The sequence below is a fragment of the Gekko japonicus genome, unplaced genomic scaffold (assembly GCF_001447785.1).
Source record: "Gekko japonicus isolate JY-2015 unplaced genomic scaffold, Gekko_japonicus_V1.1 scaffold106, whole genome shotgun sequence".
NCBI lineage: Eukaryota > Metazoa > Chordata > Lepidosauria > Squamata > Gekkonidae > Gekko > Gekko japonicus.
The window spans coordinates 826,175-842,969 of record NW_015170890.1 but is presented as its reverse complement, the minus strand read 5'-3'; the positions used below and the strand labels follow the sequence as shown (position 1 = coordinate 842,969).

General features: G+C 42.3%; 1 protein-coding gene across 1 annotated transcript in view; it reads right to left on the bottom strand.

Annotated features, from left to right (window-relative positions):
* Nucleotides 1-6,259: 6,259 nt before the first annotated feature.
* The window catches only part of TGFBR2 (transforming growth factor beta receptor II), a 68,641-nt gene continuing 58,105 nt past the window's right edge, over nt 6,260-16,795 (bottom strand). Inside the window, exons 4-5 of the mRNA XM_015418392.1 lie at nt 11,151-11,278; nt 6,260-8,719 (exon numbers count right to left, since the gene is read on the bottom strand). Of these exons, the coding sequence (XP_015273878.1) occupies nt 8,540-8,719; nt 11,151-11,278 (308 nt within the window). The 3' untranslated portion in view covers nt 6,260-8,539. The remainder of the gene's footprint in view (nt 8,720-11,150; nt 11,279-16,795) is intronic.

Sequence of the window (16,795 nt, the reverse complement as noted above, 5' to 3'; positions counted from 1 at the left end):
AGCCGTGTCTGGACAAACACTTGTGTAATGTATCCAGCTCAGACTGCGTGGCTGGCTTGGGCTCCACATGGTCAGGCACAAACGGTGAGCTTCGCTCCAAGAGACAATAGACTATGCGGATCCTAGCCCGCTCCAATCAGGGGGCTAGGTTCCTGGCCAAGAGCCAATGGGACTCTCGGCCACTGCAAATAACCTATTGGGAAGTGGGGGTGTGTGTTTTGGGTGGCGGTTTCTCGGGGCGTATAAGCTGGCCTGCGAGCCGGCCAAAGTCATCTCGTTCCTGATCGAATAAAGTACGCTTTGCTGAAATCACTCTCCGTCTGCGTACTTTTCAACTTGTCAGGGACGCTCTAGGCTGATCCTGCACTGAGCAGGGGGTTGGACTAGATGGCCTGTATGGCCCCTTCCAGCTCTGTGATTCTATGATTCTAATCAAGAATGATGGACTTTCATAAATCTCGTCCTCCCCCCCCCCCTTCTAGTTGCCCTGGATGTGTTACATTCTTTTTGCAAGTAGAAATTATTGACAGTATCGTGTTCTGGTTAATACTCACCCACTCGAAATGAATACCAGTTAGAATATTTCATTACAGAGCGGACTCCAAAACAAGAAGAAACAAATACTGTCAATTTAATGAAAATATGGTGTACAGCTCACAGTGCATGTAATTTCTTCTTCATTACTTCTGGCTGTCAATTAACATAGTCATTAAAACAGAATTCATATGAGAAACATGGCAAAAATGGAATTACAAATGTACGCAGATTGTTCAGCGTTTCATTTAATCTGATCCTGCAAAATAATTACAAGTAAAGTTTGTGGCTCTGCATGCAGGTAAGGGTGCTGGAGGAGCTGCGATAAATCCTCTCCAATAATTAATGCAGTAATTACATGGAATCATATTTAGAAGAGAAATGGAGCCTAATCAATTTTTTTCAAAATTATCTCCAAAACGTATACTTTCATCATACACTCAGAGGCAACTTTCAACCAAAAAAAACGTGAAGAGTAATTAAAATACAAATCCGTTGCAAGCTAATTAAAAATAATTAGAATTAAAGCTTAAGTCCTCAAGCTAAGACATTGCACATAAAGAGTCTACCCAAAGTTTGGTAACAGTTTGCCAAAATGGTCTTGCATCCATTTCTAAAAATTTAACACCCACAAGGACACTTCTGTTTGGGAAAGAAGGTTCCACCATATCGGAGCATGCACAGAGCACTGCAGGCCCTGCAGTTTGCATACGCACCTCCTCTGAAGGCAGAAGTTAAAGAGACAATAATTGAAATGCAAAATCCGGTGCCTCCTACATTACCATCTACACTTTCAGACAAGGAAGCAGGGCTTTTCTTCCTAAGTAGATCAGAGAGGGAAAAGCAGCCAGCTGTTTGCTTGGGAAACAGTTGGATCAGCCTGGGAACCTGATTATAAACAGATGTATGCACATACACAAGGGATGTACATGTGTCACGTGGTTACATGTATTTGCATGTGAACAGAGCTACTGTCACTTCTGCAAAGGACCATGCAGTAACTTGAGTGTGTGTAGAGGCGGAAGCTGCATTTGGAGATCTCTGTTGATGAGAAGTACAATACTACAGCTTGAACTGGCTTCTGGAAGAAGGGAGCTGAGACGTGAGCGCAAGATGGGCCATGCATGGCCTCGCTCAAGTGAAAATGGCTGCTCCAAGCGCCTACGAATTCTGCTCACATCGTGTGCATTGAACAAGTCCTTGACAGCAGATTCTTGAGGAAAATTGTGTTTGTTCAAGCTACTGTGGTCCAATCTTTGGAAGGCTTTCCCCACTACATAATTTCCTCCCACCCCCAAATAGATCGTCTTCTCACTTTGTACCCAGGAGGAGACTGGTGGAGAGCAGGCCTACCTGTCGCATTTTTAACCATTCCCCTATGAGTTCGGGACAGTGTACATAGTTCTCTCTTGTGCCCTTTATCCTCCAAAAATCCCTGTAAAATAGGTTAGGTAAAGGTAAAGGTTCCCTTGCTCGAAAGCCAGTCGAATCCGACTCTAGGGTTGTGGTGCTCATCTCCGTTTCAAAGCCGAAGAGCCAGCGCTGTCCGAAGACATTTCTGTGGTCATGTGGCCGGCATGACTAAACACCAAGGTTCACGGAACGCTGTTACCTTCCCACGGAAGTGGTACCTATTTATCTACTTGCAATGTCTTGCTTTCGAACTGCTAGGTTGGCAGGAGCTGGAACTAGAGATGGGAGCTCACTCCATCGTGCGGCACCTGGGTCTCGAACTGCTGAACTACCGACCTTCCACAGCCTGCAGTTCAGCGTCTTAACCACTTGAGCCACCGCAGCTCCTAAATAGGTTAGGCTGAGCACAAAATCAGCCAGTGAACTTCATGGGTTTCCCTAGCCTGACATTCTAATTTAGAGGCAGTGTGGTCTAGTAGTTAAGAGTGCCAGGCCCAGGTTTTAATCTCCACTCTGCCATGGGAACTTGATGGATGATCTTGGGCTAGTCACACACACTTTCAGCCTAATCTACCTCACACAGTGGTTGTGAGGGTAAAATGGAGGGGAGGAGGTAAACTGCTGTGGGTCCCCTTTGGGGAGAAAGGTGGGTTCTAAATAATCATAACGCCACAACACCTCTTGACTAAAGCACGTGTCTCGGTGTCCTAAACAAATATTCTGAATGAAAGTGGATTAGATTCTCTCTCACATACACACACACACACAAATCTTACAGCACAAACTTTGTCTAAGGAGATCTCACCCACAAATTCAAGCATATAACCTCAATTAGGGACTAGAAACTTGCCCTTTCTCTGTTTAGGCTGAAGTTGCTGCTATTTATTCATTTTAATGGAAATGTAGATGGCATTGTGCTTAACATGTTGAAGTCTTGTATTTTTGTGTTGCTGTGTTTTTCCTCAGAACTATATTGTGATCTGTCTTTAACTTAAAATGCCATTGCTGCACTAGGCTGCCCCATGTGGTGATTCAAAAAGGATTTCCAGGGCTACTTCCCCTTTAAGTATTCTTCAAGCTGAATTAACTCCTGATCTCTGCTAGCTGTGGCTCTTTGGGATGGGTGTGTGGGGATTTAAGAACTGGTTTTCTGCCTTGTAGTAGCAATTTGCCACAACAGTAATTTTTTAAAAAAATTATGAGCTATTTTTTGACTTTCTACAGTTCTCTAAAAAACAAAGATTATATCCAGCGACTATACATAACTGTAACTTGCATGCAAATATAAGACACTCATTCCTAGGGCTGCCAGCGCCTGGAGATTTGGGGGTTGAATCTGGGGAGGATGGGGACCTCCGTGGGATAGAATGCCATCGGGTGTACCTTCCCATGTAGCCATTGTCTCCAGGGGAACTGATCTCTGCAGTCTGGAGAGGAGCTGTTATTCTGGGGGGTCCCCAGGTCCTGCCTGGAGGCTGGCATCCCTGTCTGATGGCCAATGTGAAAAAAGACCTAGTCTTCCTTTCAGGTAAACAAGGTAACCACCTAAATATGAATACCATGAGAGAATGTACCCAAAGGAAAAAAACAAAATGAAAAGCTGGACTTTCGTTGAGATTTGGTTCCTAGTAAACCTAGTATCTTGAGCGTGAGTGGACAGGCATTTCCAGATGTTTAAGGAGAATGTGCAGTCATATCAAGTGCCACATGGAGCCCCAGTTACAACTCAGCTGCTGGCTAATTGCAGAAGGGTAATTTCTGAACAACACAAATTGACTCTCTACAGATAGGCCCTGAAATGAAAGCACCCAGGGTCAGATTGTTTGTGAAGTTGAGGGGAAATGGGGGTTAACTAGTGTATAATCACAAAACACAGAGAACTTTGCAACGAAGGCAGTAAAAATCCGTGGCCAAAACTTCACATTTCTGCCATCTGCACTTTTGCACTCAGACAGGAGGAAAGTTCTCATTCCATTTAAATTAAGTTTGCTAAGTTCTTCATACCACTCTCTTATTTACTTTGTATTATAAGACATAGATATATACAACAAACCAATGTGACTGACATGCTAATTAAAGGCAACTAGAAGAAAGGTTTGGAAGTCACCAAAAGGATAACCAAGCATGCAACTGAGTTAATTAGGAAATATCCAAAGAGAAAATGTTACCTTCTTTTTCAAGGCCAAAAGAGCTTACGGGGCTGTTCCCAAACAGTGTCGTAATATACTTAGTTCATTGCTGCAACACTTGCTATGTTTGACAGTAATCCATTGTAATCAGCTACCACCAGATATGCACCTCTGAAAAATGCACAATGATTTTCAAATACCTCTATAAATATTGGTATATCTACCAACATCCCACCCTTCTTATAGAAGGGATTAGCTGCATTATTATCTGAGAACCAAAAAGGGGAAAAAAGCAACCCTAAGCCAATGCAAACAACAGTTGGAGCATCATATTGTTATCTTTTTGAGTGTGTCTTGCATATTTTACATTTATTTATTTTAAATATTTCTGCCTTGCCTTATCTCCTTAGCCTCACGGTAGGCTTCTCATGGAGAGGCAACGGCATGCAGCGCTGATGGGCAGTTGTTCGCAGTCTTCCAAAGATTTATGAATTAGACATCTCCAGTGTATTCCCCACCCCTAGTTCAACATGTGTATGAGGCTTGGAGAAATGGAATTTGCCCCCAATAGAAAGCTGATGACACCCTGGCCTTGTCTGCCTGATCACAAAGGAGTAGCTGTGCTAGTCTGTTGTAGCACCTTGAGTCCTTGTGAACAAAGTGGACTATAAATAAATAAATTTAATTATAGTGTTAGCTACCATCAGCCTTTTGGGACAAGGACATCTCTCTTGTAAAATCAGTACCATTAGGAACTCTCTCTCTGAAATTTGAGTTCACTGAAGGTCCTTCTCATAAGGGAGAGAATACAATCCCTGAAGATTTGGTTCCAGTTAAATTGAGGTAAAAAGGTGGGAAACATGTTTCCCGCTGAAGCCAACAGAAATGAAAACGAAACCATTAAAGCAATTTAGCTTTAGCGATTAATTTCACAAAAAAATCCAGACCTTTTTTGGGCATGTTGCTAAGTCACATGACTCGTCCCATAGTCCCTTGTTCTGAGGAGCTGATTCTGACAGTGATTTGGAAACTTCTGGTGTAGAAAATGGCAGCCTGCTATTTGATTGAGATTTGAGGTAAGAATGTCAGTCCAGAGCAAAAGCCAAAAACAAAAGCAATGCAATACCCTTTTTATGGAACCAAACAAAACAACACAAACCAGTGTACAATATTTTGAGTTGTGTGCGGCACTTCCTGTTGTTTTCTAAGTTCAAATTCAAGATGTTGGCTATGTCCGACATAGTTTCTGGCCAATGTTATGAAGGACACAACTTAATCCTAGTCTGCAAACAATTTAACACTCAACTTCCACCAAAAGAACACAACAGCACTGAGAAATCTTGGCTAGCGATTGCTGGCCTCTTCACTGAATATACTTGCCAAGATTCTTAGTTGGGAGACTGACTGGGTCAAAAGATTTTATAATGACTTAGGCTTTTGTAGATATGAACTTTCAGATACTACTTTATCTATGACTCCTACATCTCCTACTCATCCTTTCATTAATCATACTGCCCTCTCAGCTTGATTGAAGGAACTGGACCTTCTATGCATACAGTTGGGCGGGGGTAGTGAAGGAAAAGGGGCCATGATGTGGTCACGTCTCTGTGGTTTGGGTAATTCATTGAGACAAGCCATCTTGGGACTGCATTTTTCTTTGAAGTTCTCCTGGGCTCCTCCTCTCAGTAAAAAAGTCTATTGTGACCATTACTAAAGCTAGAATGATCATCAAGGTGCTTTTCACTTTATTATATCATCAGCTTCTCTGCATTGGAAATGGAGCAATCTGTAGAGTCCCCTACACAGATGCCTCAAAAGGGATTGATAGGCTTGTGTGTATGCAAATTCTTCGACTGAAACAGAAAGCTCGGAACACCCCCTCTCCCCCCGGTCAATGTTTAAATACAGCTTACCCATTTGATCACTCAGGCTATTCGTGGACTTTAAGGAACAGTTTTGAAATATCTCTGGAACAAAGTACCTGAAATGTTGGAACAAAATACCTGAAATGTTGCATAATACGCCTTTGTCTAAGCAGCTGGAAGGAAATTAAATGTGAATGCAACCTCAGCATTATTCTCTGTGAAAACCTTTATATATTTTTGGCAAGGATAAGATCTTTAAATCACACGCTTGCTTAATCTAAAACATTTTATTTATACAAAAAAATATTGTAAGTGCTTGAAACATTTGGAAAAGCAAGATTATATGTTCACATTCCTATTTTCATACATGATGTACAATGGAAGTTCCGTGGAGGAATTAACATTTCCCTTTATATATAACAGTAAACAAAGTTAGAATTGTCAGGAACTGTGGGATTCTCTCACTCTTTAAACCAAAGGTAAAAGGACCACATCATGAGAAATATCAAACACATCACAATCCCCGAGTAAAGGTCCAGGGTATATGTATACCACAAATTTAAACCAGTTTAAAACTTGCTAGACTTTCACTGCTGTCTACTAAGGAGCTCTGGGGATTGTAGTTCTATGACACACAACTTTTTTTTTTTTTAAGCCCCAGTGTCCTCATAAAACTATGACCACCAAAGCTCCTGAGGGAAGGCATGGCAGTCAAACAGGTTTTGAAATTATTGGTTTAGATTTTAAGTGTACATACTCCCCATTTTCCAGTTGGTGGTAATATTTCTTTTTCCTGTGCAGTTATTTTCCAAGGTGCTACCCCAAGAAACCACCACTAGAGGTCACAAGATCCTAGCTCTGTTTAGGAATGTTATAATGATCCCAATATACTCCCACTTTGCCAGTAAGCTCCACAGTTCAAACAGTCTGCTGCTATTATAGTTGGGATTGCATTGTAATAGTTGATCTCCTGCCCTCTTAATGCTTAAATATTTCTTTTTAATATAAAAGCAAATGCAAAAAAGCTTTTTTAAAAAATAAATATTTTTCATCATAAATTTTAACTCCTATGTGAATATACATTTTCCCCTATTGGCTATACAAAGCAACTGTTCCTAATTTAAAAAAAAATATCAGTGTCCTATATGATAAAAAGATTTAGGATTGCACTCGATATAAAACTTTTAATTCTGGGGCTGAACAGTTTACTTTTGGGTCGGTAACAAATTCCTTGTTTTGAAAAGAAGAAAAAAGACAGGCATCGAAGGCACTCGACGACAAGCTCCCGGCTCCTCCAAGCTAACTTGAGCTCCAAAGTTCAGAGACCCTGATGATCAAGCAGGGAAGCACTGACTGCTGAAATTCCATCAGTTAAAATTCCTCAAGAGGCCAGCTCCAAATCTAAATATTTTGGAAGACTGAAAGAATGTAATCCATGCCCTGTGGGGATCAAGTTTAGGAATGTACTCATGTTGCCAGCAGTTCTGAATGACTGCAGACTGGGGAGGACCAGGATTCAAGTTAAAGGAGACTGAAACACACCTTTAACACGTAGCAAATCTTTTCCACAGCATCATGCACCATCCCCCCTTCTTATGCACCGGGCACGGAATCAAGTGTGAGCGTGAGGGGCTCAAGGAACTAGACATGATGTTACTGATCCGGGAGAAGAGGGAGGGGAGGAGAAGTCCCACACGGTGTCAGAATGCACCGCAAATGCAAAACATCTGTTCCCCTTCTAATTGGCCCTGCCTGATTTCATAAAGCAGGGAAGCCTCCCCCCCCTCCGAGTCGACTCGGGGAGGCTGCTGACACGAAGTGCAAGCTCAGAGAAAGACAGAAGACATTAGCAGTCCTCTCTACAGGGACAAAAAGCACCCCCTGACCCATCCCCCCCCCCCAATTCTAAACTCCACGAGATTTGGAAGAAAATTAGACCCGAATGGTCAGCTGAATGTGCACACTCCGGATGTTCAAGAACCAGCTGAAACATCATTGCATAGTTGTAACAAATGTGCTAAAAAGGGCTGAAAAAGCACAGCCAAACCCATCCCTATCCCTCGCTTCTCATCTGCACAAAAGGAGTGCAGCTGTATACAGTATTCATGGTTTAGCAGCACCTTCCCACTGTTCTTAGGCATTGGGCGAGGCACGCAAGGCACTGCCGCTGCCAGCGTCTTGGCAGGCATCCTGACCATCCCTGCTGGCATTCTTTCACCTTAACTTCCTGGAAGACTCCTGGCAGAGCTTTAGAGAGTGTCTGTGTGTGTATTGCTCTTCCATAGTTATATACAGGCATTGATAAAGTGCAAATATAACTGGCATTTTGTACAATCTTGTTCTGTGAGGAAACACCAACGTAGCTTATCCTGTGACACAAGTCAAGGCACCCGCCGCTGTGGCATGACGTTGCTGCCCCATCATGGCTTCCCATAACGTAAGAACTTTTCTTGGGAGCAGCGGAGTCAAGGGAGAGGTGGGATTCCTCGATGCCACAGGAAGCACATCCAAGACTAAGGACCAGCGTCTCCTCCTGCTGTGAGCGCATGCACAAAGCCAAGAGCAGTTCTTCTCTTCGGTCCATGTTTGCGTCCATTGCTACTTGGCACTGTTCACAGAGCTGTCTTCTGGGATCTTCTCTTCGGAGCTGCTTCTTCCTGACAGCCTGTCCTGGTACTCGAGATCATTGAACCGCTCCGCTACACACTGCGCAGTGAGACGGGCCTCAGGATCGTGGTCCCAGCATTCAACGAGAGTCTCACAGACCTTCTGGATGCCCTAAAATACACAAAGATTTGAGAGCTGCAGCACTCAGGAAGTGCAATCAAAGAGAGGGTGGGAGAATTAATTAAAAGTTCCCAAGAGGTATATATTTTACTTGCGCGTGTAACATTGTGCAGAAAGAATGATAACATTTGGGGGGAATACAACATACTAGATTTACACCACGTGTGCTTAGCTGCTAATGAGAGACACGGCTTATGACAGACAGCAGTAACTTGGCACAGCTACCTTTTTATGTTACATAAAAAAAGTCAAGGAAACAAGACAAAACTGGGGCCAATATAGAACCAATAATACACTCTGAACCATGAGTAGTATGCTAGATACAATTGCTAAGAAGCTTAGTCTATCAAGGCTAAGAAGCTTAGTCTATCAAGGACAGGTCCCATAGGAGATATGGTCCAAGGAAATAAGGGCTAGTCCCTATATTAAAGGTAGCAACTCTAGAGGAGTATCTTAAAAACCAAGAAAATACACATATTAAGAAAACTTATATACAACAACAGTTAAGCTGCTTATGAGGAAGTCACTAGACGAAACCAAGTGTAAGCCGGCTGCTTCGTCAAGCTCCAGTAGCTTTCAGCTCATTAAGCCTTCTACTTTTTTGACTGCCAACAGTAACTGTTTAGGAATTCCACTGTTATTTTGGGGCTGTTGGCAGCCACTGATATTCTATTGTTTTCTTATTGTTGTAAATATTTGGGGAAATTTTGTATACTTTATAGTAACTATCTAGTATAAAGCAATTGTATCTAGCATACTACTCATGGTTCAGAGTGTATTATTGGTTCTATATTGGCCCCAGTTTTGTCTTGTTTCCTTGGCTGTGTGATTACTGGGAGGTCTGTTTTGTTTGGATTGGGCTACATAAAAAGAGTCTGCACCAAAGGCCTCAGAATTATTCCTTTTGTTTTACAGACAAAGCGTTGAGGTTCTTGGTAGAAAGCTATTTCCCAGGAACTGTCCTTGGCTTCCTCCCTAAGAATCTGAGGTACACTTTAACAGCACTGGTCATGTTGGAAAAAAAGATGTGGGGTAGAAATAATCTGGACAGGACCAAACTAACAGGTGCCCAATAGTGTGTGTATGCACACAAAGAAATTTTTCTGCTGTCCAGTTACAGAAAGACCAAAGGAGCTAAGGGGAGTAAACATCTGCAATCTGAAAGACATATTCAGAAAGACAAAAACTTTTTTTAGTGGAAGGCACTGCCACAGTTATGCGGAATGTCTATCCTAGTGGGGAACAACTGTGAGCCACAATGGAGAATATTAACTCTGATTTACTTTCAGGGGTTTAGGGAACACCTGGAAAAGTGTGGAGTAAAACTTTTAATTAAAAGAGAGAGAGAGAGAGAGAGAGACAGAGACAGAGACAGAGAGAGAGAGAGAGAGAGAGAGAGAGAGAGAGAGAGAGAGAGAGAGAGAAGTGTGGAGGACCCTTAAGGGCATCAGCATGCCATGATGAGGTTTCTACTGTGGGTGCCCTATTCTATGTCACAGCCCTATTTAAAACCTCATGTAAAGCACGTCTTAGTCACAGAAGCACACGCTGGACTGTGCTCAGGCAAGTTAATTCACTAAGTGTTGTGTTTGGCCTCCCCTCCCCCACAGTAGAAATTATACATCTAAACCCAGCTAATACCAGGAAACAAAATGGTTTTATCCTCAGTCACAAAAAGTGACACTACACACAGCTAAAGTACAAATTATTCTCATTTTGTAAAAAAGAAAAAAGCTTCAAAGCACTGCATGTCTGTATAATTTACCTAATGGATGATGTTGACAGATGTCAACAGTACAACGATATTGTAAGTATACAAATAATATTCATTTTCCGTTGGCATTGAAATTACCGACATTAAAGTTAAATTAAATATTAAACATTAACGTGAAATCAGTAGCGCAACACATCTCATTACAAAGTGAAGGGGGTGGGGGAGAAGCAGCACTGAATAAAATCCATTTCAGAATTTAGCATTATGAATTATGGGTTCATTACAAAAACACAACAGCAGAGGAGGAGAATGAATATGGAAGAACTAATATAGCATAAGCATCTGCTGCAGATTGCTTTAAAGGTTTGCAGAATATTCAGGGGCAATTAGCAAACACTGAAGGCAGTTTCATAGTGCAACTTTGACCAGCGTTTGACAAGTCCAGGTGCCAAACAGACCAGCTGCGGCTGAGAGTCACAAGATGCCTATGGTATGCCCTGCAGCCACAGTGCAAATGTAAAAGGTTTAATCACATTAATCCATTCCTAATTGTGCTAATGCAATTATATCAACTTGAAAGTACTAAGCTCAGTGAGAAATACAGAGGGCAAGGTGCAGACCTGGAACAGTGTATGCAGTTTGGTCATCCTAAGCCGTTGGTGCTACCCAACACGGAAGAACAGCTGTGGTACAGTCGGATTCATTTACCTGATGGTTGAGCCACGAGCTAGGTATGTCTGGTCGACCTCGGTCCCGCAAAACATTGTCCTTCATGCTTTCAACACAAGGATGTTCTCGCACCTTGGATCCAAATGGTGGTTCATAGTCTTTCACCTCTGCCATGAGAATAAGTGAACCAAGGATACTCAATCAGTGCTACTGATTAAAATCACGTAGGTTATAAAAGTGTCTGCAAGCCCAGGGCTCCAAAGATCTTAAAGGTGTAGGCACCACAAATTCCTTTTCCCCAAAAGACACTAAATAGTTAAAAACTGACTTCTCCACTCCATTAGAAAGAAAACCTAATAGGGCAAGCAGAGGAATAAAACATTCATGCCAGTCAAACTGGCCAGTTTTGCAACCATAGCCTCAAATAATTTTCTTCAAATCTCAACAAGAGCTCAAAATGAGTATTACCTGAGAAGTTATAAATAGTGAGCAACAGTTTCAAATGTCTATTTGTATGATGGCTTGATTTGGTTGCTATCATAAGCAAATAAATAAATAAATAAATAAATAAATAAAAAGAAACATGTTCTAGGAACAGATGCAACCTTAGGAAGTTCATGATCAGATCTTTAGAGGGTTTTGAAATGCCCAGTAGTGGACATATTGCATCCAATTTGGGTTGGGGTTGTGGAATTGGGGACAAACCTCTCCTCTCTCTCTCCTTTTTTTTCCTTTCTAGGACAAAGGACAGCACATGGGTGGCATTGTCGATTGACAAAACTCTGCAGGATAGGAGAGTCAAATTCCCTCCCTCCCCTACCCACTGACCCAGCCCAGTCGGGGTCCCACTCAGCAGCTCTAAGCCTTTTGAAAGTGCTGGGGAGGCTGGAGTCTGGATCTCCCAGCATCCTGGCTGTTCTGGCCCTTCACAATGGAGAAGAGAACAATGTAAGCTGCTTTGGGCCCTCCCTGGGCAGGACGGTGTGGTACAGGTGAATACATTTCAATAAAGTCTACAGCATTTCCGTAGCACAAGCGAGATTTATGTGGCATACTAGAACAACCTGAAAAATGCAAAAGACCACCACATTAATCTGGAGTGGTCTATGGACAAAACTACCTTTCTATCCTGGTTTCTAGTAGAAGTTATTTTCTGAATTTATACACACACTTGCAGTTTCTATGCATTCTTGTGATAAAGTACAGACCAAGTTTTATTATGATGGCCACTGTACTAAACCTATCATTGCTGTTGAACATACTAGGCAGGTTGGAGAAGATAATTCCACATTAACTATTTTTCATGTGAAGAGAAGCAGGCCAAAGCTGGAACACATTTCAGAGACAGACAATGAAGACAAATTATATTACATGGATAGAGTCTAAGCAAGACTTGAAGCACAATACAAGGACATCACAAGAAATGTGACATGTTTAGACACACAAGAGAAAGCAAAAAATCTGTCAATCTGTGCACAGCTATTACTTATGAATAACTTCCTTCTAAAGAAATGGGGCTTATATATATTGGGGGTTGGTTGCAGCCTACATGTGTAACTTTATTTTACTTAAAGGTGGTTCAATTCAAGCCAGAAGCAACACTTTCTGCAAATAAAATTATGTGGAAAAGGTGACAACTGTGTGCTTGCATGCATTCTTCTGCTCCTTGGCATAATATTAGTTACGTATTGGCATTAAATATAAGTGTAATTCGCACAGGTTAGCTCTTTTTTCCAACTGTTCAAGGGCCAAGCACTAATCCTCTAAGCCCTCTTCAAGCTTATAACACGGACTTCAAACACACATGATCCTATCCCCACAATACGGTTACATGTAAGAAAAAAACCCCTCTCCATCTGAAATGGCATAAATGGACCGTATCTCGATAATGCGCTTATAGCACAGATCAGTCCCTTGGGCGGGTCTTGGCCCTAACAAACCCCTATGCATTGAGCTCCATCTATTTATCTGTCTTTTTTTTAGGAGTTTAGGGCAGCATACATGATACATGGTGTCCTTTCTTCCATTTATCCTCACAACCACCCTGTGAGGTAGGTTAGGCTGAAAGAGAGGGACCGGCCCAAGGTCTCTCAAGCCCTATGCTCTAACCACTGTACAGTGCTGGCTCTCTTTGGACACCTTGACTCCACTGGGAGGTCCAGGTTGCTTCTCCTTCCCCAGTGAATGCAACACTATGCCTAGCACAGGCAACCCCACACTGCCTTTGTGCTCTGACAAAGGAGGACCTGAAGCAGCCTAGAACCAGTCCGAAATACTGGGCTGTTGCTCCCCACTCCAAATATACAACAAAGCCCCTTTCCCCGCCTCCCCACTTTTGTTGCTGTTGTTGCAGGTTTTACAACTAAACCCAAGGAGTTGTTTTCAAATCAAGCTGCCTTCTCTCTCAAGCCATGCAATATCACTTAGAAGAGTTTCAAGAAATAGAAGCCATTTTGAAAGCTATTTTACAGATTACTCCCCGATAACCTTGGCTATTCACACTGATGTCATGTACTGGCAACAGAGGTCTTGAAAATAAGCAGCTTTTAGAGGGCTGTCAGATCACTTAACGCTCACTGCGCTTTCCTTTCTCACAGTATCCATGTCGGCTGCAAAAAGCAAAATGCCTGGATGGAAATGATATTTCTCACAAAGCAGAACATCTGGTACACAGCTGCTGTGCCAACTGAAATACCAAGTTAACAGGGTAGCGAAGCAGTTCGAGCTTTCCCAAAAGCAGCATTGCTGGGTTTCTAAATATGACTTCTAAATTACACTCCAGTGAAACATCAAGGAAACGATACCCTCCTTCCCACACAACCAGATTCTCAGCATTCAGGCCAGCTAGCCGCAGACTGGCCTGTTTCTTCAGCCCACTTCCCCCCCCACCTGCAACTATGTTTCTATTTACAACTGCAGCCTACAGATTAAAACTCCATGCATTTTAACTAAATGCAGAGGAAAAAGGATTTGGGATCCTGCGAAGACAGAGTTCAGCAAACCTTTGCATCACCACACAGGCTATGCAAAAATACCTGCATCTTTCACAATCTCATTCCCAACCATAGCATAGTGCTTCCTTTGTTACAGAAAGGTGAAATCCATCTATAAAACACACACTGCTTTATGTCTTCCTTGCCCCCTCCATCAAGGTCTTGCACCTTTATAAAAACTCTGCGAATCTTTCCCACCTACAACCCTTCCCATTGCAGACCACTGTACCCCCAAAAGCTGCACCCGAAGGTCAGGGGAACCTCCAGACCGGCATCACACACAGCCGTGGGTCTGTAGTGAGAAGGAAGAACTAGAAATCCATCTCTGCTCCTGGAGAAGACAAATGCCTTTCCATTCCAAGGAGGAAGAGTTTGGATCCCAGAGTAAAGCTCTTGCTGGTACAACAGCTGATGCTGGCTTAAGCTGGCTAGCATCTTTGTTTTTCCAATAAATATGCAGCTGTTTGGTGTATTATACTGTTTTCCAGCACTGTACTATTTTGCAGATGTATTGCTCATGTGTGATGTAATGATTAACTGCTGCCACAGGCTATTTTTAAAGAGGCCTTTGTACGAGGCCCCACTTTTTCATAGCTGAAGGAGTACATGATTCCTTCCCCCCACCCCACCCCCCGATAAAATCCTGATTCTATTCATTATAGGCAACTCAGTCACTTCCTAAACAGAGTTGCTGTGAGGGTGGTTCTTATCAGAGGCACTCCTTCCTGTGTGCTCATCAAAGAGTAACAGGAAGAGACTTCAGGCATCAGCAAGGACGGAAGAGCCTTCCTGAGCAAACAGCTAGCTCACACATGCCTTAAAAAGGAAAGCTGCTGAGAGCAATAAGCCAAAATTCCAGAAAGGCAGGCACAAAGCCAATCAGCTTTTCAATCTCTTTATGAAAAGGATTACAAAGGTTGAGCTAGCTTGTTGACACCTTGGAAATCAGAAGTTGCTTTTTATCAAATGTTTATCAAGTAGAATGCCATTGAAATATTTAAATAGTCACCCCCACAAAAAGTTTGTGAAACTCTTTTCAGAGCCCCCCCCCCAGATCCCACAAAAAAGTCAAAGCTAAGCAATGGTAAGACATGCAGCAACTTTAGGAATCCATTTAGTGGTCTATAACCCAATTCCAATACGTTTGGTTCCCCTCCAAGATGCCAAATCAACTGGGTAGCAAGAGATGTCCCATTTGCTCAGAGAAATGATTCTTTTTATAGAGTCTCCTATAGATATGGAACTGTAAACCATCTGAATATCAGTACAAGAGGAATGTCGAGTTTTATGAGTAGAAATAAACACCCCAGACTGATAGCTTTTGAATTGCATGCTAATATGTTATAGCCAGGGGTCGTTTCGTAGAAATGCAAGAGGAATGTTGAGTTTTATGAGTAGAAATAAACACCCCATACTGATAGCTTTTGAATCACATGCTAATATGTTATAGCACAGTTTCAAGGTAAGCCTAAACTACTTCTTGCCCTGACCCTGGATGGCCCAAGTTAACTTGATCTCATCCGATCTTGGAAACTAAGCTGGGTCAGCCCTGGTTAGCCCTTGGATGGGAGCCCACAAAGTGAGGCCATGGTTGCTGCATATAGAGGCAGACAAACCATCTCTGTTCACCTCTTGCCTTGAAAATCCCACGGGTCACCCTAAGTAAGCTACAACTTGACAACACTTTTCTCCACCAAGCTCATTCCCCTTTGGAACATATGAATTGCCTTTACAATTGCACCTTGATTCCTTCAGCAATATTATCAGAACAGTAGCTTTGCTCAATTCAGAAATGAACAACAAGGTGAAAATATTATTTGGTACAACATTCAAGCTCTCTGTTGCCATGCCTCTTCCTCTTCACTAGAGACGATATCAACAGGATTGGGAGTTATCAGTAAACGAATGGATGCCACAATCACAGGGAAGAAGGCTAAAAAGGTAACTAGGGAATCAGCATCTATCATTACTTTGATATAGTCGACAATGTAAACATTAAAATTTGAATGATGGGGAGGGAGTGTTCATGCTGGTGTTTAGTCATGCTGGCCACATGACCATGGAAACGTCTTCGGACAGCGCTGGCTCTTCGGCTTTGAAACGGAGATGAGCACCGCAACCCTAGAGTCGGATTCGACTGGCTTTCGAGCAAGGGAACCTTTACCTTTTACAACATTCAAGCTCTCTTTTGCCATGCCTCTTCCTCTTCACTAGAGACTATATCAACAGGATTGGAAGTGATCAGTAAACTCACAGTATTGCAATAGTGCTGTATGGTGTGTGGATAGATGTCAAACTGTTAGTAATTTGCTTAGATGTTATATGTTGAAATCTTGGACCGATAGGTTTGTATTATTTGTAATGTATTTTACAAAACAATAAAAAGAGTTGTTAAAAAAAACACGAAGTGATCAGTAAACGAATGGATGCCAGAATCACAGGGAAGAAGGCTAGAAAGGTAACTAGGGAATCAGCATCTATCATTACTTTGATATAGTCGACAATGTAAACATTAAAATTTGAATGATGGGGAGGGAGTGTTCATGCTGGGGATTCCAGAAAAGACTTTCTTGAAGCTGTTTGGGTGTCTTTTGTCACATTTGCAGCAGGAGGAATTTTTCCTTCACATTAGGTTGCTTAATGCCTTGTGTAAATTGGTATTTACAAGAGAACGCTTACTTGTTGACCCAT